The sequence below is a fragment of the Patagioenas fasciata genome, chromosome 10 (assembly GCF_037038585.1).
Source record: "Patagioenas fasciata isolate bPatFas1 chromosome 10, bPatFas1.hap1, whole genome shotgun sequence".
NCBI lineage: Eukaryota > Metazoa > Chordata > Aves > Columbiformes > Columbidae > Patagioenas > Patagioenas fasciata.
The window spans coordinates 22,892,816-22,914,752 of record NC_092529.1 but is presented as its reverse complement, the minus strand read 5'-3'; the positions used below and the strand labels follow the sequence as shown (position 1 = coordinate 22,914,752).

At 51.6% G+C, this 21,937-nt stretch overlaps 2 protein-coding genes across 2 annotated transcripts; one reads left to right on the top strand and one right to left on the bottom strand.

Annotated features, from left to right (window-relative positions):
• Positions 1 to 3,831: 3,831 nt before the first annotated feature.
• Positions 3,832 to 11,249, bottom strand: LOC136105615 (olfactory receptor 14J1-like). Its single transcript, XM_071812850.1, has 3 exons — positions 11,244 to 11,249; positions 5,303 to 6,058; positions 3,832 to 3,876 (listed from the first exon to the last, which is right to left on the bottom strand). The coding sequence occupies exons 1-3, from the start codon at positions 11,247 to 11,249 to the stop codon at positions 3,832 to 3,834; spliced, it is 807 nt and encodes a 268-aa protein (XP_071668951.1).
• Positions 11,250 to 17,499: 6,250 nt separating this feature from the next.
• Positions 17,500 to 18,087, top strand: LOC139828714 (olfactory receptor 14J1-like). Its single transcript, XM_071812848.1, has one exon. It carries the CDS (start codon positions 17,500 to 17,502, stop codon positions 18,085 to 18,087), a length of 588 nt encoding a protein of 195 aa, XP_071668949.1.
• The last annotated feature ends 3,850 nt before the right edge of the window (positions 18,088 to 21,937 follow it).

Here is a 21,937-nt window from a genome sequence, read left to right as displayed (position 1 = left end):
ACTGGATTTGCCTTCTCAGCACTCTCTGTTATCTGTGCATCTGATCTCCCTCATCCTCCAGGTATTTCTCCATGCTCTAACTAAACTGACCATGTCTGAAGTCCCATTTCCAGCAGCTGATCTGCACACAAGCACTTGCGATTGCTCTCTGGGTTTCCCTTCCTCTTACTGTTTGATCACTCAGACACTTGTCAACAATCCAGTTGCTGCTTTCAGCTTCAAGGAGTTAAAAGCTTCCTTGTCTTTCAGTAGTCTGTCTAATTCTGTCTTTAGCCAACTCTTTTATTGTGTTTATTTTATAATTTCCTTCCTGTCTACAACATTTCTTGCATGGTTCTGCCTTGGAGAAGGTGAACCTCAGTGCTGGCAGTTTGTCCTTGTCATACAGTTTAGGAGTGTGTTTTCTTTTTATCACAACTCTCATCAGTTGCATTTTGTTTGTTCAAAGGTAAAGCAAAGTCCCTGTTTGCTGTGTGCAGCCAGGTCTCCAAGGAGAGCAGGTGGGAGCTGGTGCAAAGGAGCTGGCACATGCAGCTGCAGACTGCAGTGGAGAAATCTGGTGTAAGGAAAAGGGATGCAAGGCCCAGGGGGCCAATGAGAGAAACGATGGGGCTAGGGAGGTGAGGAGCAAGGTTGTGCACACGGTGTGAGAGCTCAAGGGACAGCTTCTCCAGCCAGTCCAGACCTCCTTAGGAGAGACCCTGGATCAACACCAGATAATGCTGCAATCACTCTTCTCCAAACTGAAAAATACTAAACTATACCCTTGAACCAAAAAAAGGCATTTTATTAGAAGGTTTTTGAAGTCACTCTCTATAACTACACTAGGACAATTCTCTAATTGGCAGTACAAGACCAGAAAGAAATTACAAGAGGAGACATGGTTTGTTAGAGCTTTCTTCAGTGTAATGAGCCCCACAGTGCATTTGGTGCTGAGTCCCTGAACATTACTCAGGTGCTGAGAGGAGATTGCACAAACCTTTCCAAAAGTCAAAGCCAGAAGAAAAAAGGACTAAGTACCTTGAAGTATTAATGAGTTCCACTGAGGGCAAGTACCAGCAAAGCCTCCCCAGGGACTCGTTAGAGCAGAGAATTGGAGGCCATGGTGGCAGATAAACAAAGGGAAATGTGCAGGCAGCTGAGGTGCTGAGAAAACCCTGGTTTTGTTGGGTGAAGCAGAGAGGCCAAGGCCTGACCCCCAGCCCCTGGGAAGGCAGATCCTGTCCCTCACACATTGCTCAGGGCTCTTCCTGGGCCAGGGGGATGTGGGCTGTGTGATGCTGAGTGAAGGACAATGGTGTGACAGTTCCCAGCCTTCCTGGGGGTGTGCAAGGAGGCCATGAGGTGCCCCAGTGCCTGAGGACAACATGTCTCCTCACAGGCCTTGGTGGCAGAGGCGATGGCCATAGCCAAGGGGACAAAGACTTGGGTTCTCTTGGTGACATCCAGCCTTACCAGTGCCCTTTGCCATCTCCACCACAGGTTGTCCTACACTGTCCCACAGCTGCTTCTGTTTCCCTGCAGGCTGTAGACACCCATCTCACTTCCTTCCCTTCCTCTCACCCTCGTATTTCCATACATTGACTGGTGTGTCTCCACTCTCATGCTCTGTTCCTGGAAACACAAGGACATGGACTGATCTCATGCTCCTTCTGGATGATTTTTGTGCCACAGCAGTACCCTTTGAGTGACATTTCTTTCTCCTTATGTCCAGTCTCCATGTTCCAAGCTGTGCTGTGTGGCAGTGTTTCTCTGCTGTAGAAATTAGGACCATGAAAGCTACTGACCTGTCAGCCTCTTATCTGTGCCTGGGAAGATCATGGAACAGATCCTCCTAGAAACTGTGCTAAGGCACAAGGAGGACAGGGAGGTGATTTGAGACCGCCAGCACGGCTCCACCAAGGGCAAATCCTGCCTGACTAAACTAGTGATCTTCTACAATTGAGTAACTACATTAGTGGACAAAGAAAGGGCTATGGATGTCATCTATCTGGACTTCTGCAAGGCCTTTGACATGGTCCCTCACAACATCCTTCTCTCTACATTGGAGAGATATGGATTTGATGACTGGACTGTTCAGAGGGTGAGGAACTGCCTCAGTGTTTGCACCCAGAGAGTGGTGGTCAATGGCACAAAGTCTGGATGGACACTGGTGACAAGTGGTGTCCCTCAGGGGTCCATACTGGGATCAGTACTGTTTGATATCTTCATCAATGACATAGTGGGATCACGTGTATCCTCAGCAAGTTGGCAGATGACACCAAACTGAGTGGTGTTGCTGACAAACCTGAGGGACAGTAGGGCATTCAGAGGGACCTGGATAAGCTGGAGAAGTGGGTTCATGTGAGTTTCCTGAGCTTCAACAAGACCAAACGCAAGGTCCTGCATCTCTTCTGGGGCAACCCTGTGTATCAGTACAGCCTGGGGGATGAAGGGATGGAGAGCAACCCTGACGCGAAAGACTTGGGGGGACTGGTGGGTGAAAGACTGGACTGTAGCCGTCAATGTCCACTTGCAGCCCAGAAGGTCAGACGTATCTTGGGCTGCATCCAAAGGAGCATGACCAGCAAGTCAAGGGAGGGGATTCTGCCCCAGTCTGGTGAGACCCCACCTGGAGTCCTGCATCCAGCTCTGGAGCCCTCAGTACAGGAAAGACATGGACCTGTTGGAGACGGTCCAGAGCAGGGTGACCAAGATGATCAGAGGGATGGAACAGCTCTGCTGGGAGGACAGGCTGGGAGAGTTGGTGCAGTTCAGCCTGGAGAAGGGAAGGCTGCAGGGACACCTTATTGTCAGGTTTCTGTACTTAAAAGAGGTCGATAAGAATGATGGGGACAGACTTTTTAGCAGGGCTTGTTGTGATAGGACAAGGGGTGATGATTTTGAACTAGAAGAGGGGAGATTGAGGCCACACATGTGGAAGACATTTTTACAATTTTTTACTATGCGGGTGATGAAACACAACCACTGGATGCCCAGAGAGGTGCTGGATGCCCCATCCCTGAAGAATTCCCAGACCAGGCTGGAGGGGACTCTGAGCAGCCTGCTTTGCTTGAAGATGTCCCTGCTCATGGCAGGGGAGTTGGACTAGATGACCTTTGAAGCTCCCTTCCAACACTCTCTATGCTTCTATGATTCCTACCTCCAAGGAAAGCTCTGCCATCTGGGAAATAACTCTTCAAGCATAGAAACACAGGATCATAGATTCATAGAAGCATTTGAGTTGGAAAAGACCATGGAGTCCAACCATAACCTAACTCTAGCACTAAACCATTTCCCAGAGAACCTTCTCTATACATCTTTTAGACACCCCCAGGAATGGTGACTCAACCACTTCCCTGTGCAGCCTGTTCACTGCTTCACAACCTTTTCCATGAAGAAATGTTTCCTACTATCCAATTTAAACCTCCCCTGGCACAACTTGAGGCCATTCCCTCTTGTCCTATCCCTCGGTACTTGGGAGAAGTGACCAACGCCCTCCATACTCCAACCTCTTTTCAGGTAGTTGTAGACAGTGATAAGGTCTCCCCTCAGCCTCCTGTTCTCGAGGTTAAACAGCTCCAGTTCCCTCAACCGCTCCTCATCACACTTGCTCTTCAGCCCCTCACCAACTCCGTTCCCTTCTCTGAACTTGCTCCAGAACCTCAAGGTCTTTCTTGTCATAAGGGGCTCAAAGCTGACCCCAGGACTTGAGGTGCAGGCTCACCAGTCCTCAGTACATGAGAACAATCACTGCCCTAGTCCTGCTGGCCACACTATTGCTGATCCAACCAGGATAGCATTGGCCTTATTTGGCCACCTGGGCACATGCTGGCTCAGGTTCAGCCACTGTCAACACTCCCAGGTCCTTTTCCTCCTGACAAACTTCTCGCTGTTCTTCCCTCAGCCTGTAGCGCTGCCTGGGGTTGTTGTGACCCAAGTGCAGGACCCAGCACTTGGCCATGTTGAAACTCATACAATTGGGCTCAGCCTATCCATCCACCTGATCCAGATCTCTCTGTAGAGACTTCCTACCTTCCAGCAGATCAACACTCCCAACAAATTTAGTGTCATTTGCAAACTTATTGAGGGTGCACGTGATCCCCTTGTCTAAATCCTTGATAAAGAGATTAAACAGAACTGGCACCAATAGTGAGCCCTGGGGACACCACTCATAACCAGCCACCAACTGGATTTGGCTCCGTTCACCACAACTCCTTGGGCCCGGCCCTCCAGCCAGTTCTTTATCCATCGCAGATACACCATCCAGGCCATGAGCTGCAGCTTCTCCAGGAGGTGCTGTGGGAAACAGTGTCAAAGTCTTACTAAAGCTTCCCTGATCCCCTATACAGGGTGCCTTGTCATAGAGGAGGTCAGGTTTGTCAAGCAGGACCTGCCTTTCTTAAACCCATGCCGCCTAGGACTGATCACCTGGTTGTCCTGTGTCTGCCACGTGATGGCACTCAGGATGATATGATCCATACTATTCCCTGGGACTGAGGTCAGGTTGACAGGACTGTAGTTCCCTAGACCCTTCTTATGTCTTGTCTTGTAGATGGGTGTCACTTTCACGAACTTCCAGTGAACCGGGACCGCCCCACTTAGCCAGGATTGCTGGTAGATAATGGAAAGAGGCTCAGTGATCACCTCCGTCAGCTCCCTCAGCACCCTTGGTGTATCCCATCTGGCCCCATAGACTTGTGGGTGTTCAAGTGTTGTAGTAGGTCACCAACCATTTCCCTTGGATTTTTTGAGCTTCGATTTGCTCCCCATCCCTGTTTTCTGGCTCAGGGGGCTGGGGACCTGGAGCAAAACTGTTCTGACTATTAAAGACTGAGGCAAGAAGGCATTTAGTACCTCAGCCTTTTCCTAATCCTTGTCACTGTGTTTCCTCCTGCATCCAATAAAGGATGACGTTTCTCTTTACCTTCCTTGTGTGGATAATGTATTTATAGAAATATTATTTTTCCTTTATGGCACTGGACAGATTCAGCTCCAGTTGGGCTTTGGCCCTTCTGATTCCTTCCTGATACAGCTTCATGACATCCCTGTGTATCTCCTGAGTTGCCAGACTCTCCTTCTATAGGTTTTGAATTCTTTTATTCCTGAGTTCCACCTGAAACTCTCTGTTCAGCCAGGCTGGAGTTTTTCCCTTCTGGCTTGTCTGAAGTGATGGATTAGAAAGCGGATGACAAAAATATCATGATTTATTAAAAAATAAATACCACTAACACATACACCCAGAAGTCTAGGCTTCTAATGAGTTACATTAAAACTGTTATCTGTTAGAGAGCAGTTGATGAGCACTTGAAATGCATCCCGCCATTAGTTTCCTCAGGGCATCCTTGAGCTCCTGGTTCCTCATGCTGTAGATGAGGGGGTTCACTGCTGGAGGCACCACCGAGTACAGGACAGACACCACCAGGTCCAGGGATGGGGAGGAGATGGAGGGGGGCTTCAGGTAGGCAAAGGAACCTGTACTGATAAACAGGGAGACCACGGCCAGGTGAGGGAGGCAGGTGGAAAAGGCTTTGGGCCGTCCCTGCTCAGAGGGGATCCTCATCACAACCCTAAAGATCTGCACATAGGACACCACAATGAACACAAAACATAAAAAAACTAAGAAGACACTGACCACAAGAAGCCCAGCTTCCCTGAGGTAGGAGTGTGAGCAGGAGAGCTTGAGGATCTGGGGGATTTCACAGAAGAACTGGCCCAGGGCATTGCCCTTGCACAGTGGCAATGAAAATGTATTGGCCGTGTGCAGCAGAGCATTGAGAAACCCAGTGGCCCAGGCAGCTGCTGCCATGTGGACACAAGCTCTGCTGCCCAGGAGGGTCCCGTAGTGCAGGGGGTTGCAGATGGCAACGTAGCGGTCGTAGGACATGATGGTCAAGAGAGAATATTCTGCTGTAGCACAGAACAAGAAAAAAAAGAGCTGGGCAGCACATCCTGTATAGGAGATGTTCCTGCTGTCCCAGAGTGAATTGACCGTGGACTTGGGGAGAGTGGTGGAGATGGAGCCCAGATCGAGGAGGGAGAGGTTGAGCAGGAAGAAGTACATGGGGGTGTTGAGGTGCTGGTCCCAGGCTATGGTGGTGATGATGAGGCCGTTGCCCAGCAGGGCAGCCAGGTAGATGCCCAGGAAGAGCCAGAAGTGCAAGAGCTGCAGCTGTCGTGTGTCTGTGAACACCAGGAGGAGGAACTGGGTGATGGAGCTGCTGTTGGACATTTGCTGCCTGTAGGCATGAGGACCTGTGCAAGGAGGAAAAGACAGTGATGGTTTAGATGAGACTTCTCTGGGAGAAACCAAAACCATTTCCCACAGACCCTCCCACAAAGAGACACTTCTATTTTCCCAGGAGAACGTCCTGGCTGGAGCCCTCGTTGGTGCTTGATAAGTGTGCAATGAAGAGCAGGGTCTCTGCCCAGGGGCTCTTGAGGAGTCAGCCTGACCCTGTGTGATTGGGTGGGCAGGGGCCAGTCCTGGGGTTCAGCTTTGTCAGCTGGAACCGCTCCTGGAGCAGAAGGGACTGTCAACATCTGTATCCCCAGGCCTGAGAAACGGAGTTGGAGAGGTTTGGTGTTTCTACAACTCCGTCTGCCCTCCCACCCATAAAAGTGTTCTTGGGTGTCAGAAACCCTCAGCATTTCTGCTGCACTCAGGGAGAACAGAGCGAGTCCTGCGAGACCAGAGGATGCCTGTGGGTCAGTGCAGAGTGAGGGCAGCTGCTCTGTCCCCCTCTTTTGCTCCAGCTGCCCTGGGCTGGCACCTTTCTGAGATGGAGACTGATCACACTCCCATGTTACCCTGAAAAGCCCGCAGACACTGCTGATATCAGCACATCTGCCTTCATTATGGTGCTTTCAGAGAACACACAGATGCTGTAGGACAGGTTTGCATCCTGGAGGGAAGCTCACAGCTTGGAATGAAAACGCAAGTAGACAGCCAATACTCCTAATGAAGGCGTTTGATTCAGGGAGCCTCAGCTCACACCCCAGCCCCACAGACTGCATTGCCCACACCCCACAGGTCAGAGCAAAGCTGGGACACGTGTTCCCGTGGACACACCTGCAGGAAAGGACCCACAAGATCAGGCTGTGACTCTGCAGCTGAAACTGCCATCCCCAGAGAGCCTGACAGCAAGAACAAGATCCCAACAGCAGTGACCCAGAGCAGGGGAGCAAGAAGGACAATGCGGTGAGGGTGGGTGTGAGAGAGGCCAGGGCAGAGGCAGCCGGGCACTCAGACAGCGTCACCCTTCCCCAGCTGTGCAGCCACCTCCCAGACACCAACATTGCCGGGCAGCTGCTCTCAGCCCCTGTGCTCTGCAGAGGAACTGGAGCTCTGGCTGCACAGGAGCTGCTCCATGCCTTGGAGCCCCCGGCCCTGAGGGCAGAGGCTTTGCTGGGTGGGACAGGAGGCCAGGGGGCTGCTCACAGGAGGGATCTGCACTGCAGGGGATCACAGGGACTTTTCTCTGTTCTCCCTCCCATAACAATTCCGGGTTTAGTTTCCTCCCATTTCTGATCATTTCCCTGGTGCCTGGAGATTGTCCCCCTGGGAGGTGTTTCCCTGTCCATGTCTCTTCCCTGTCAGTGCTCACAGACCCCATCCCAGCCTCTGTGCCCTCCCCCTGGCCCTACAGATCCTGCCTGTTCACAGGGCACTGCCTGGGGGCATCTTCCTGTACGCAGGTTGGAAAACACGACAGGTTAGATTAAGTGTAATGTGTCCAGCAAAAGTGATGCAGTTGCTGCATAGGCAGAGATTTGGCTGAAGGCGTATCGGGATTCTCTTGAAGACCTACTGATCACACAGTTGCAGTATGCAAATATTTTTTTAAAATGTAGAACTCGTTTTGCATCTATTCCCACCCATTCCCCAAGAGTTGGAGACTGAAAACAAAGACTCAGGAAAGTTCCTTGTCTTGATTTGCTTCTTGAAACCTCTTGTTGTAAATATTCTGGGAGTGATCAGGAGCTGTGAGCAGCCCTGACCCACGCAGCACCCTATCCACAGCAGAAGGACCCTGGCATTTTGGGGGTCACTCCTTCCGCTCTCACTTCTACTCAGAGCACCGTGGGGATCTCCCCGGGCAGGCTGAGCGCTGACCCTGGCAGGCGGCAGAGTCCCCGCTGCAGCACAGCCGTGGGCTGCCGGGACCCTGCTCTGCAGGACAGCCCTGGGCACCCCTGGGTGCTCCCCCTGCACTCACTCTCAGAAGAAGTTGTCGTCATTCCCTTTCCATCTGACAGTGCAGCAGGCAAGCCCTGCTCTGGAGTGTGTTCTTCTCCTCTACAACAGAGATACTGTGAGAGACACCTGACAGATCCTGTAAATTGTGGGATGTACCACCTTAGGGTCTCCCTCCAGGAAATGGAGCTGCATTGTCCTACAGCCAGACACTTACCATGTTAGAACTGTGAAGATTTGTCTCATTGAATCCTCAGCAACCTACCACCCCACATTGCCTTTAATCTCTCTCTGCCTGGCTGCTCTCCCATCAGCATCTCCAGGCAGAGCCCCCAGCCCTGCTGCGCTGTGCAGAGGAGCTGCTCCTGGGCAGAGCTGTCTCTCTGCAGCGCTGCCGCTTGCCAGGAGCTCCCTCTGTCCCAGGAGCCCAACCCAGCTCAGCAGCACAGGAGCAGCCCATGAAGTCCCTTTCTCTGTCCCCTCTGGGCTCCCTCCATGTGTCCCTGGGGCTCCAGGGGCACATCCTTTCAAACAACCTGAAGTAATCAGTGATGTTGATTCTCTCTCCTCTTGAACAGACACTTCTTGCCAGCATTGTGTTCTCTGTATTAAAAAACGAATCAGTATGAGAATCATATTTTCTTGTCCCATCATTAGGCAGGACACCAGGAATGTTACAACAAATTTCTGTAAACTGTGGATGGGAATTTCTTCATTTGAATGAGTTTAAGCATCATATTCTGGTTTTATACTCCTAGGTCTAGAGACACATTCATCAATCTTTGGCCATGTCATGTTTGTGCTCTGAGGCAAAGCCTTTGCACACATGGGCTCTTGGACACTTGGTACCAGGTTCCTTGTGGCAGGTCAGAGCTGGGCTGGTGCCACAGCTGGGGTGGTTCAGCCCAGATGTGAGGCAATGGCCTCAGCCAGGGACCTGACTGGGAAGCTGGAGCTGTCAGTGCTGCAGACAGAGCTGTGACACGGGTGGAATGAACTGCCAGGCAGGGTGGCAGAAGTGAGTTCATCTGGTCTGCAAGGACAGCAGCCTCCAAGCACAGGACAGCCCAGATCGGAACTCAGTCCAGACCTGTAAGGCAATTCAAGGGCCCATAATGAGCTGTTATTACTGCAGGAACAGTTGAAGGAGAAACAAAGACAGCGTGTGGCCATTGATGAATTTAATAAGAGAAAGAGGTGAGAATCCCTGTGTCTCTTGTCCTCCATCTTCACCAGCAATGTGTCCCAGGCCTCTGTGACTTGAGACAGGAATCTGTAGAACAACCAGCAGAGGATGGGGATCAAGTCAGGGTCACCAGAACTAACACAACCCTTTCCAGCCTATGGGACAGGAGGGGCAGCATCCCAGGAGCTGAGACAGCAGGACGATGTCACAGGGAGGCCACTCTCCTCCACCTTGGAAAGCTCATGGAGACTGGGGAGACTCCCTGACCACTGCTATCTTTCACACAGTGTGTGCACTTTTCAGAATGGCCAATGGGTGAGCAGGGGAACTAAGGGCTGTGCCCCAGAACATGTCCACTGGGACCCCATTTCTGGGTGTCTGGAAGAGAAGGTGATGGGGTTTACCAAAGGCAGGCTGTGCCTGTCCATGCTCTTTACCTTCTGTGAGGAAAGGACAGGGTTGCGGATGTGGGGAGAACATTGATGGTCTGTTACCTGGAAGTCAGCAAGGCATTCAGCGTCATCCCCCACAATGTGCTTGTGTCCAAGGCAGGATATTATGGTCTGTGTCAGTGTGCAAGTAGACGGGTAAAAGGCAATCTGGATGGTTTGGCTGAGAAGGACAGTAGATAAAGGGAAAAACTTTCCATTCCTGAGGACAGTCAAGCACTGGAAGCTGTTTCCCAGCAGTGTGCATCCACTCTACATCAAAAGTTATCACAATGTGTTTTTTTAGACCCCTCACTAATCTGGTCTGACCCTGCTTTTAGGAGGAGGTTGGTCAAGACACCTCTTGAGGTGCCTTGGAGACTGAATGACGCTGTCCTTCCTTCCCCTTCATGTTTTTGATTTGGAGAAAGCCCTCAGGTTCCCTCTGATCACAGAAATAATTCGCATGAGGCGCAAGGCTGCTTTACAAGTAACCATAAACAGCCCTGATCACAACCTTTGTATCCTTTTTCATTTCCTCCAACCCAGCTTCCTCATGTTTGCTGTCCTAATACCCTTCCAGAAGGAACACACCACCTTGTTCATCCTTTCAGAGCAGGTTGTTCAAGAGGTGTCAGCATCCATGTACAGAGTCTGCACATCAGCCGGGCAGCAAAGCCATCATTACAGAAATGCAGACGAGGTTCTTGACCAGCTCCTTGAACTCAGATATCAGCGTGACGTGTCTGCCGAGATTCCCGGGAACACCTGAACTTTAAGTTCAGGGCATGTGAGTGCTGGTTGGGTATCCTGGATTGTCTCCTGAGCCATGTGGTGCTTCAGGCTGTGAAGAGAATCAAAACCAACATTTCACTGGGTTAATTTTACAGACTGTCACACAGGGAGTTGAAGAGAGCTCAGAACTCCAGTCTCTGCTGTACTATAAGGCTTGATACCCCATCCACAGGTACATTTCTAAATGGTCCAGATAGAGGGTGATCTTGCAAAACTCACCCTTTGTGTCCCCAGGTGCATGGACGCTGCTCATGTGCCTCTGCAGAGAGTGGCAGAGGTTGGATCCCTTTCTCAGGAGAAACTCCTTGCTGAGCTACAGGGCTGGCTCAACAAGGTTTTATTGCATTTCACTCGGCATCAGATTTGACATATTTGGTGCTTTTCTGTGATCACTTCTTCTGCACAGATGATCACAGAAGGACAACCATTTCATAAGAGCTGGTTACAAAGGCTCTGTCATGAACAAGAAATCTCACCGTGAGATCTGGTGGGAGTGAGGAAGATTATAACAAGCACCAGGAAGAGCCAAGAAGCTCAAGGCCTCCTCTGTAGAGCGCGAGGCCCTGAGCAGCAGTGACCGGCCATGTGTGGTGTGGGAGAGGGTCAGGGGATGTGGGGTAGAAAAAGGTGACGGTTGATGACTTCAGCAAATCCTTACAACCATGTTTGAGCCACAAGTGGAGTGTGGCCGAATATCTGGGGGTCAAAGAGGAATGGTAGAAAGATTGTTGTTGATTTTGGAAAGAAGGCAGGCTTTTTTGGATTAAGGATATATGGCAGTGCCATTTGCATGCTGTGGGCTTGGCTGTGCCTGGGAGATGGGAATGGCTGCTGCTGGGGTGTTTGTGCTCAGTCATGGCCCATGAGCTGACCCTGCTCTGCTCCTCTCTTACACTGCCCACACTTGGATGGGCCTCAGGAATCATCCATGAACCTGGTGGATGCATGGACCTCCTGGAGTGATGGGTATGGATCCAAATTGAGGATTCAAGCAAGTTTGGGACTGGGACAGCTCAGGTGATTGGTGACCATTGCCAGTTGTATGAAAGAAGTTGAATGGGTTTGGGGGACTTCACAGGCATTGCCAAGTCCTCAGAAAACCAGAGCCTTGTGGTTAAAGCAACAGCACTTGGCACCAAACCCACCCCCAAAACACAAAACACTCACAGTGACCACAGGCAGAGCCTGAGAAGCATTTGACTGAAAGGGTCTCCTTTTTCTGGTCCTGGGGTCAGGGCTTGGCCATTCTGATGATGAACAAATGTCAAGGGCTGACGTGGCACCAGAGCCACCTCCACATCACCTTTACCACCTATGACCATTGTCTCCAGGTTTTTCCTTGAGCAGCCTCCAGGGACAGGGACTGCTTGTGTCAGCACTGGCCCTTCGTGGGGTCCCAAACACCCTCAGAAACTTGGGGTTTGTTTCTGCCCTTCAGTTCATTACAGGTTTGTTCATTTTTTCAGTAGCTGCAGTTCAGGATCATGGCAGCAGAGGGCTCAGTAACATCCAAAACGCCCTTAGAAGACAATGCTCTCTGCAGCACTTTCCTAAAGGCTTCAAGTCTGGTGTGGATGATGTCAGAGATTTCAGAATTGTAGCCAAACAGTGAGCATTTCCATAATAAAGAGTAATAAAACCAAATCTCTAATATTTCCGTCACCCTCCCAAAACCCTTATTTCCACAACAGCTGGTATCAACAATCTCCAATGAATATTGATCTAGAGAATCTCCTGAGAACGACTGAATGTGTCAGAGAAGTGGGTGCCTAAAGGATCGCTTGACCGAGGAGACAGGCCAGGACACCTCAAGAGGAGTCACACTCCTCTGTACCAAGAGGTGGGTATTCCTGGGAATCTCAGATGCCACAGCACAGTGATACTTGTGTTCAGGGAGATGGTCAAGTGACCCATCTCCTGTTCTGTAATGGTGTCTGAGTTTGCTCAGGTCACCCCTGACTTGAGCCCCATCCACTGCTGGGTGTTCTCCAGACTCCTGTCTTCAGGAATAAAGTCCCAGGAGACCTTGGTGGTGAAGATGGAGGCAAAGAAGCCATGAAGAACCTCAGTCCTGTCTGATTCTGCCCCTATAAAGTTCAGCAGCAAGCCCATGTTCTCCCTGTCTATCCCTTTTTTTTTTTTTGTAAGGAAGCTGTATCAGCTCATCTTGCTGCCCTCAGCCTCCCCTTTAGGTATCAAGTCCAGGGCAACTTTGGAATCATCTCTGCATCCGTGGCCAAGGTTTCTAAATTCCTCCTTTGCAGCTTCCCCTGCTTCCACCTCCTGTGTGCTGCCTTTTTGCTCTGCAGCTCCATCAGTTCAGAGGAGCAGCCTCACAAGATAAATGCTTCTTTTTATGTGTACTCGGAGGGATCATTCTTGTGCTTGGAGCAGCATGTCCTATAAGGCTGATCAGATTTCCTGAGCTCCTTCACCCTCCATGACTTTACCACATCACCAGCTCTACCTGCCATCCCCTAGTATGTCAAAGTCTTCTCCTCTGGAGCCCACCAGCCTGTGCTCTGCTGCTGTCCTTCCTCCCTCCCCTCTGGTACCTGGGACCCCACTGTGTCCTGGTCACAACAGCCAAGGTGGACACTCATGTTCACATCCCTCACCATCTCTTCCTTCTTCGTTAGTACCAGATCCAGGTGAGCATCACCCTTGATGGCCCATCAGGCAGCTCTCTTAAGCATTTGGCCCAAGATCCTTTGGACTGTTGGCACCTGCAGCTTTGCCTGGCCAGTGACTGTCACGGCAATTACAGTGTCCCATAGGAACCTGCTCATTGACTGGAGACTTTCATGCGTTGCTGAAAGAAGATCTTTACAATTTCTTCTTCACGATCAATTATTTTGTAACATCCAACGCACTGTCACCCTGTGCTGGGTTTATGGCAAAGTCTTGGAACGGGGGGTGGGTGTGGTTGTGCTACAGTTGTCACCTCTCTGAGAAGACAACAGGAGTTTGACCAACGTCAGACAGCGCTGATTTCAGCTGCTCCAAAATGGACCCACTCCTTGCCAAATCTGAGCCACCCAGTGATACTGGCAGCACCTCTGGGATATTGTATTTGAGAAAGGGTAAAAAACACTGCACAACAGCAGGTGGGAGGGAGGAGGGAGGAGATGTGAGAGAAAAGCACTGCAGACACCAAGGTCATACCCCATAGGACCCAAGCAGGTCCCTCAGCAGGTCAAAGCTTGCTCTCCTGAAATCCTGCTCTTTGCCTTGTTATCATCTCACAGGAGCCTCAGCTCCACTGTCCCATCCCTGACTGTTCCATCCTGACCAACTCTTCCTGGTTTGTAAGTGTGAAGTCCCACAGGGCACCTCACCTCACTGACTCCTCAGTCCCCCGTGTCGGGAAGATGTTGTCAATGAACTCCAACCCCTCCTGGATGGTTGGTACCTTGCAGATACTGGGATGTCTAAGGTCTGTCATGAGGACAGGGCCCTGGAAACATGAGGCTTCTTTCATTTGTTTGAAGGAGGCCTCATCTCATTCCTCTTCCTCATCAGAGATCCTCCAGCTGATGTCCAGTCACCACAACACTGCCCATGTTGTTCTGCCCTCTCATGCTGACTCCTGAACCTTCAGCTGACATTGTCTGTCCCCAGGCAGAGCTCCACGCATCTGGTATGTACCCATCAGATAACTCAATATTGAGAAGATGAAGTGAGCAGTGCTGTATCAGGGTGGGACAATAACCCCATCCATCAGGACAGAGCAGGACCTGACACTCTGAGCAGTGACCCTGAGGAGAAGGGCCTGGGCACTCCAAGGTCCCCACACCAGCCCGTGGTGCACGCTCACCATGAACAAGGCAGCTGCACACGGGGCTGCATGAGGAGGAGCGTGGGGACCCAGACACCTGGAGTTCTCATCCCATTCGGTTCTGCACTGGTGTGACCCCACACACACGGGGGTGTGCCAGTGTGCGGCTTCCCAGTTTGGAGAAGCAGGGAGGAACTGCAGAGTGCAGGGCTCTGCCAAGGCAGGTTCAGCACCTTGTGCACATGGTGTGGGATGCTGAGGGACCTGGGTTGCTTTGGCCCAGCAGCGCTGGGGAGGCTGCAGCAGTGCAGGAGTAGCCTGAGAGTGCTTGAAGGGTGGTTTCAGAGGTGGTGGAGGTTTCTTCATAGTGGGAAAGAGCTTGAGAAAGAAATAATAGCACAAAGTGCAACTGGGGAGGTCCAGGCTGGACATGAGCAGGAAGGAATGTGACTGGAAGGGCAGTGCTGTGGTGGAGCAGGTCAGCAGAGGGAGTCTGCATCAGCCCAAGGCTTTGTGCTTCAAGGAACAGCTGGGGAGGATGCAGAGATCTCAGCAAAGGAAGGAAGATGCTCAGACAGGAGCAAGGTGGGGCAGCAGGGGGGATGTCTGCAGCCTGCAGGGAAAGAGGTGCAGGGGATGCCACAGCACAGGACAGGCTGTGGTGGAGATGATCAAGGGATGTAGACGCCAAAAACCCCACCAGACATGAGCTCCTTCTCCCCTTTGCGATGGTTTTTGTGTCCACCTCTGATGCCTGTGAGGAGACACCTTGTCCTTCCAGCACAGGGGCCTCATGGCCTCCTTGTCCCCAGCCAGGAACCTAGGAGGTGTAGGACCATAGTCCTGCCCTTGGCCTTGCACAGCCCCACATCACACTGTCCCAGGAAGAGCCCAGGGTTGGGGTCAGGGCTTGGCCCTTTGGTTACGGTGACACATCCAGGTTTAATCAGTATCAAAGAGACCTTTACTTTGCTTTTGCTGACCTGTCATCACTGCCTCCAATTTTCTGCTCTACCCAGATCCTGGATATTGTTTCTCAGTAGGTTCCCTCAGTGGGACTCATTAACATTACAAGAAACTTTGCAGTTTGAATCTGACTTTGACTTCTTGAGAAGTGTCTTCATCTTCCTCCAGGGTCTGAGGTCCATGGACTCAGCACTAACGCCACCAGAGGGGTCATTAAAGCTCCTTGGGCTGCTCCTGTGCTGCTGAGCTGGGCTGGGCTCCTGGGACAGAGGGAGCTCCTGGCAAGCGGCAGCGCTGCAGAGAGACAGCTCTGCCCAGGAGCAGCTCCTCTGCACAGCGCAGCAGGGCTGAGGGCTCTGCCTGGGGATCTCAGGGAGACGAGCAAGGCAGAGAGAGATTAAAGGTGGTCAGGACTGGGAGGATGACTGAGAGCTCACTGGAGGAGAAACCTTTGCAGCCCTTGCCGTGCAAAGTCTCTGGGTGCAGGGCAATGCAGCTGTAGCTCCTGGAGGCATCTCCTCAAACTGGCACAGGCACAGCTGGTGCGATCTGTAAGGACGGGGATCTTTTTCAGCAACTTCGAAAATCTGAGAAGCAAGTTGTGCAACCAGGGGTGCCCAGGGCTGTCCTGCTAGAGCAGGGTCCCTGCACCCCAGGGCTGTGCTGGGGCAGGGACTCTGCCGCCTACCAGGGTCAGTGCTCAGCCTGCCCGGGGAGATCCCATGGCAGCAGCTGTGGGTGGAAGGAGCGACCCCCGGCAGGGCAGGCAGGGAGCTTGTGGGGTTGAAGGGTGCTGTGTGGGTCAGGGCTGCTCAGAGCTCCAGATGAACCATACAGACATGGCAGAGGGTCCTTCTGAACAACGACATCAAGACAGGAACAGCTGCAAGGGAAGGAGTCTGTGCTTTCAGTTTCCACTCTTGGTTGTCTGGGTGTGCAGTGGGAGATGGGGATTTATGTCTCTGGTTTGGAGAAGACACTGAGACCCCAGTTCTCGTTAGGACTTGTCTGAGCTGCTCCTGAGCCCCTGCACACACAGAGCTGCCCCTGGGCAGTGCCAGGAGGTGTGAGCAGGACAGAGCTGAACACACAGCGGGTGGGACGGGGTCTGTGACACTGACAGGGAGCAGACCCAGGGACAGAGACACAGCTGCAGGCAGCACAGACATGGCCAGGGAGAGGGAGATGGACCAGAAATGCTGGGAAGGGGATTCAGGAACCCCCTGCAGTGCAGACACATTTCCCAGTGCAACCCCTGGTCTCCTCTCCTCCCCAGCGGAGCCTCTGCCCCAAAGCCATGGGGTCCAGGTCCTGAGTCTCCACCTCAGCAGCTGGACCTCCAGGGGAAGGATTCATGGAACGTGGAACACAAGACAGGTGCTAAAAGTACTTGCCCTACAGTGTCATTATGTGAGTGTCAGCAGTACAGCTGGGCAACGAGAAGGTTCCACAGCATGCCCGTCTGCCTTTCTGTCCTTGCTTTATTTTCTGGTAGCACTGCAGTGTCCTTCCCTGTTTCTCCACCTGTCCCTGGAGCTCTTGCTCTCTGGGGTTGGGGTGGGAGTGTGGGTCAGTTTTTGTTCTGACACCAGTTCAGTGGATCTTGCCTCACAGGTGTGTCCATGGAAACGAGATGTCCAAGCTGCATTTTAAACTGTGATGAACTGTTTTTCTCAGCTGGTAGAAAGAGAGAATGAGGGGAAACATCTCTTCATCAGGGAGGGGGTTTTCCATGAGAAACAGCACATTTAATTTCCAGAGATTTCTCCCCTAACTCGTCACTGTCTTTCCTACTTGCACAGGTCCTCATACCCACAGACAGCAAATGTCCAACAGCAGCTCCATCACCCAGTTCCTCCTCCTGCCGTTCTCAGACACACGGGAGCTGCAGTTCTTGCACTTCTGGCTCTTCCTGGGCGTCTACCTGGCTGCCCTGCTGGGCAACGGCCTCATCATCACCACCATAGCCTGGGATCAGCACCTCCACACCCCCATGTACTTCTTCCTGCTCAACCTCGCCCTCCTTGACCTGGACTGCATCTCCACCACTGTCCCCAAGTCCATGGCCAACTCTCTGTGGGATTCCACAGTCATTTCCTATGCAGGATGTGCTGCCCAGGTCTTCTTTGTATTTTTCTTGTTTGGTGCAGAGTATTCTCTTCTCACAGTGATGTCCTACGACCGCTCCGTTGCCATCTGCAAACCCCTGCACTACGGGACCCTCCTGGGCAGCAGAGCTTGTGTCCACATGGCAGCAGCTGTCTGGGCCACTGGGTTTCTCAATGCTCTGCTGCACACGGCCAATACATTTTCACTGCCACTGTGCAAGGGCAATGCCCTGGACCAGTTCTTCTGTGAAATCCCACAGATCCTGAAGCTCTCCTGCTCACACTCCTACCTCAGGGAACTTGGGCTTATTGTGTTTAGTCTATTAATAGGATTTGGGTGTTTTCTCTTCATTGTGCTCTCCTATGTACAGATCTTCAGGGCCGTGCTGAGGATCCCCTCTGAGCAGGGACGGCACAAAGCCTTTTCCACCTGCCTCCCTCACCTGGCCGTGGTCTCCCTGCTTATCAGCACTTCCATGTTCGCCTACCTGAAGCCCCCCTCCATCTCCTCTCCTTCCCTGGATCTGGTGGTGTCTGTTCTGTACTCGGTGGTGCCTCCAGCAGTGAACCCCCTCATCTACAGCATGAGGAACCAGAAGCTCAAGGATGCCCTGAGGACACAGATGACTGGATTATTTCTGAAGCTATAAACTGGCTCTATCTTGTTCTATATAAGAGTTATAGTCTAACTCATTGTAGATTCATCCTGTCTGCAGTATTTTTTGTTCCTCCTTGTGTTTGTTTATTATGAAAAGATTTTAATTCCCTTTGCAATTCGCTGCCTGCTTTTCTTTTCTCAGTAAGTGGCTGTGTCAGTGAGGAATTCGTGTTCTCTGTGTTTAAGTAAAATAAACGACCTTCAACAATTTTTTTTCTACTGGCATCTTAACTTCAAGACCTTTCTGGAGCTGCAGGGACAGTTCCCGTGTGAATGGGTGGAAGGGAAAAGAGCTCTCTCATGGCAGCAGAGACAGGGAGAACCAGTACTTGGCCTTCCAGAGCTGTTCTGGTTCCACTCCCACACTCTCCTTCTCACCCCTTGTGTTGGTGCAAGGCCTGAGTGCTCTGGCAGCTTGGTCCCCGTCCTGCTGTGTGTCAGTGCTGTGAGCGCAGGCAGGGACAGGCAATGGGCACTGCTGTGACAGAGCTGGACTCACAACAGCCTTTCCGGATAGAAAGGTGATCTCCTATGGGCAGGGCTTCAAGGTTTAGGTCTTCTTACAAAGGTTCTCTCAAGAACATGCCCAAGAAAGTGACCCACATATGAAACACCATTGTACAGCTGAACAGTGTGTGTGTGCAGGGCTGGCACACAGCAGTGTCCTCTCACAGCCAGGCCTCCTGCCAGAGACCTGCAGGACCAGCAGAGCAGGGGCTGGGCTGTGCCCCTGTGCACTGGACACACCACAGCATCTGCCCCAGGGCATCGCCATGGTCTGGCCCCGCACTACCAGCCCTGGCCTCTCTCCCCAGCTCACGGACATTGCTCTTCCCTCCATGAATGGACACTGAATGAGCAGGTCAGAAATCCATGTCTGCATTGTAGAGATGAGATGTGAGCATGCACATCATGTACCAGAGGTGAGATGAATCCAGGTGAACACTAACGACAGCAGCTGTTTCTGGGGGTTCCATGAAGGCCTGTGGCACAGACAGTGTCTCAAGGTCACTTCACATTGGGAGTAACAGCCCAGGGGAAACAACCCACTGGGATCTTCTTCCTTGAACTGATGTTCCCGTGTCCATTCCTCATGACATGGGACATCTCAGATGAGCGCAGAGCAGGTGGCACAGCACAGGGCTGAGGTTTCTCACATCCCTTTGGAGTGGCAACAGGAGGCCAGAAAGAAACTGAGACTACGGCCTCTATGTGCAAAAGGGTCAGACTCTGTCTGTGAGCATCCCTGGGTGCAGAAGGAGTCCTGAGACAAACTCAGATATGGATGCCTGTTGGAACCGTGGCATTTCTGTGTGTGATTCCAGGAACAAACCTCAGTGGCCCAGTGAGATTCATCTCAGCTGCTGGGACAGGCTCATTTCAAGCGCTCTCTCACCCTTGCCCATGATTCTGGATTGTGCTACCAAGAGTGACAGCAGAATCAGAGAAGTTCTGAGGTCCTCAGGAAAGGAAGATGTCAAACCCATCTTCAAGAAGGGCAGGAAGGAGAATTTGAAGAATGAAGGGGTGGTCAGCATACCTCTGTCCCTGGAAAGGGGAAAGGTCATGTCTTCCTGCACCAGTTTCCAGGAACCTGAAGGACAAGGAAGGGATTGCTGAACAGAAATGAGCGGAAAACCCAATGAGTCCCAAGAAATGCTCTGGACCCATTCCAGAGCTTTAGACCCCCAGGAAAGAGCTCAGTGACAGTGCAGCCCATCCAGCTGTATCTGTGTCCCTCACTGAGCAGCACAACCTGTGTGCAGTCACCCCATGGTTCTGCAGGCAATCTGCTCTGCAGAGCATCACTGCCGGTTTGGGGCCCAGTGGGGAGAGTAGGATGGGACCAGGAGCACCAGAGCAGATCAGAGGAGGAATGGGGGAGGTCAGACAGGAGCTGACCTGGGCTGGAAATGGCCTTGGAGAGAAAAATGCTGGTGTTCAACTGCCCCAAGATTATACCCAGAGTTTGGGGTGCAGGGCCAGAAGTCCTTGCTGTCCTGGTGCTTCACCAGGCTTGGGAAGTAGCTGGAGAAGGATTGGTGTCCCCCACTTGCCATCTCTTAGTGCATCATCCCTCATGAAGGGTGGCATGGAAAGCAAGTCTGGGACCCTGTGTCAGGACTTGCACTGAAGAACGTATTCACCCAGAAGCCACATCATGTTGCTCTGGTACTTCAGTGCTGGTGCTCATCACATGTCCTTAAGACAAACTTATGCACCCCTCTTGTCAGCCTTACCCCAAAACTCACCCCTAGACAAGGCTCCTGAGCTGGGGCTAAGCTGGAGAACTGGGGTCCAGCTGTGACCAGAGGAAGGACAAGGCCTGTCCTGGGTCCTCTAAAGGGCTGGCAGCCTCTGTGGCCTCCACCAGAAAAGGCAGCATGCAGGAAACTGTAGACCATCCCCAAGCCCTTTGGAGGCTCCTAAGAAGAGTTCTTCTCTCCAAATATCCAGCTCAGCTTCTTGCTGCATGAACAACCAGGAAAAAGTGCCCAGGACCCTCATTCCAGTCCCCATCTCCTCCACCCTATACAGGAAGTGCTCTCCCTCTTGTCACTGAGGTGGTTCCAGGGACCCAAGAGACATCTGTGGGGAAGAGATGTTGGGTAGGGTTATGGTGTCCTTCAGTGCTCCTCATGGTACCTCCTGCTGGGCTTTGTGTCACTGCTCACAACCCTCTGAGCCTGGATGTTCAGCCAGTTCTCAGTGCTGCTAAACAGGAATATGCCCATGAGCACACTGGGCTGCACTGGGAGGGGCGTGGCCACCCAGACAAGGGCACTTATTGTCCATCGTGACTTAGCACTGGTGTGGTCACATCTGGAGCGGTGTGTCCCAGTGTGAGGTTCCCCATTCTGGAGGAACGGGGAGGAGCTGTCGTGTGGCCAGAGAAAGTCTGGGTCATGTGTGAAGATGTTGAGAGACCCAAACTTCTTTAGCCTGGTGAAGGGGAGGCTGAGGAAACGTGCTGGTTTTACTGAAATTGAGTTAATTTCCTTCATGCATTTTGAACCTCTGTCCTTCACAGCCAGTACAGTCTTTTGTTTAGATTTACTATGACAATAGTGAGATAACGCAGTTTCTTCCCTGGGATAGAGTTAATTCTGTCTTTTAGCAGCTTTACAGTGTTTGCCATTTGCTATGAAAGGAATGTCAGAACTCACTGAGATCTCGGCTGCTGTGAGGGAAACCAAGGACTTCTTTGGCCATCCAGCTGCAGATGCAAATTGGCAAGAGGGGGCACAGACAGGACAGCACCTGGATTGACATCCGGGTCAATCAACGAGCTGTTCTCTACCATTAGTGTCATGCTCGGTATAAAGCTGGAGATGCCCTTTCCAGCCATTTAGTTTTGGTTTGACGGCTACTTTGATTGACTCTGTTTGGAAGTTCCATTCTATTGGGAGTTCAGTGTTAGTGCAGTTTTATGATGTTTTCCTGATTTTCAGTTGGTCCTTGGGCCTCTCTGCCTTTTGCACTTTTACTTTCTCTTGCTGGGATCAGCTGTTCAGGACCAGGGTGCTCTCTTCTTTGGGGCTGCCTGCTCAGCACAACTGGAGTTATGTGGGGGATTGCACTGTGTATCATATATTTTACTTTATGTGTATTTTAGTATAAGCATATTAGAAGTAGCAGTGTATTATTTTCATTGTCTTATTATATTTTTTTATAAACTCACAGGTTTCTCTCTTCCCTTTCATTTCTCTCTCTTATCCCACTTGAGGACTGGGAGCAGGATGTGAGCAGCTCTCATGGTCTTAGTTGGTGGCTGTGATAAAATCATGACAAGAAAAGGTAGTAGTAGCTTCAGAAATGTTGAAAATCACTTTCCAAGATGA

Bases quoted from the DNA above. Each gene is read 5' to 3' on its own strand.
- LOC136105615 (XM_071812850.1), bottom strand. The intron at 3,877-5,302 runs GCGGGATGCATT...GGCTGAGGGAAG, and splicing joins ATGCCCTGAGGAAACTAATG to AACAGCGAGAAGTTTGTCAG.
- LOC139828714 (XM_071812848.1), top strand. From the start codon at position 17,500: ATGTCCTACGACCGCTCCGTTGCCATCTGCAAACCCCTGCACTACGGG.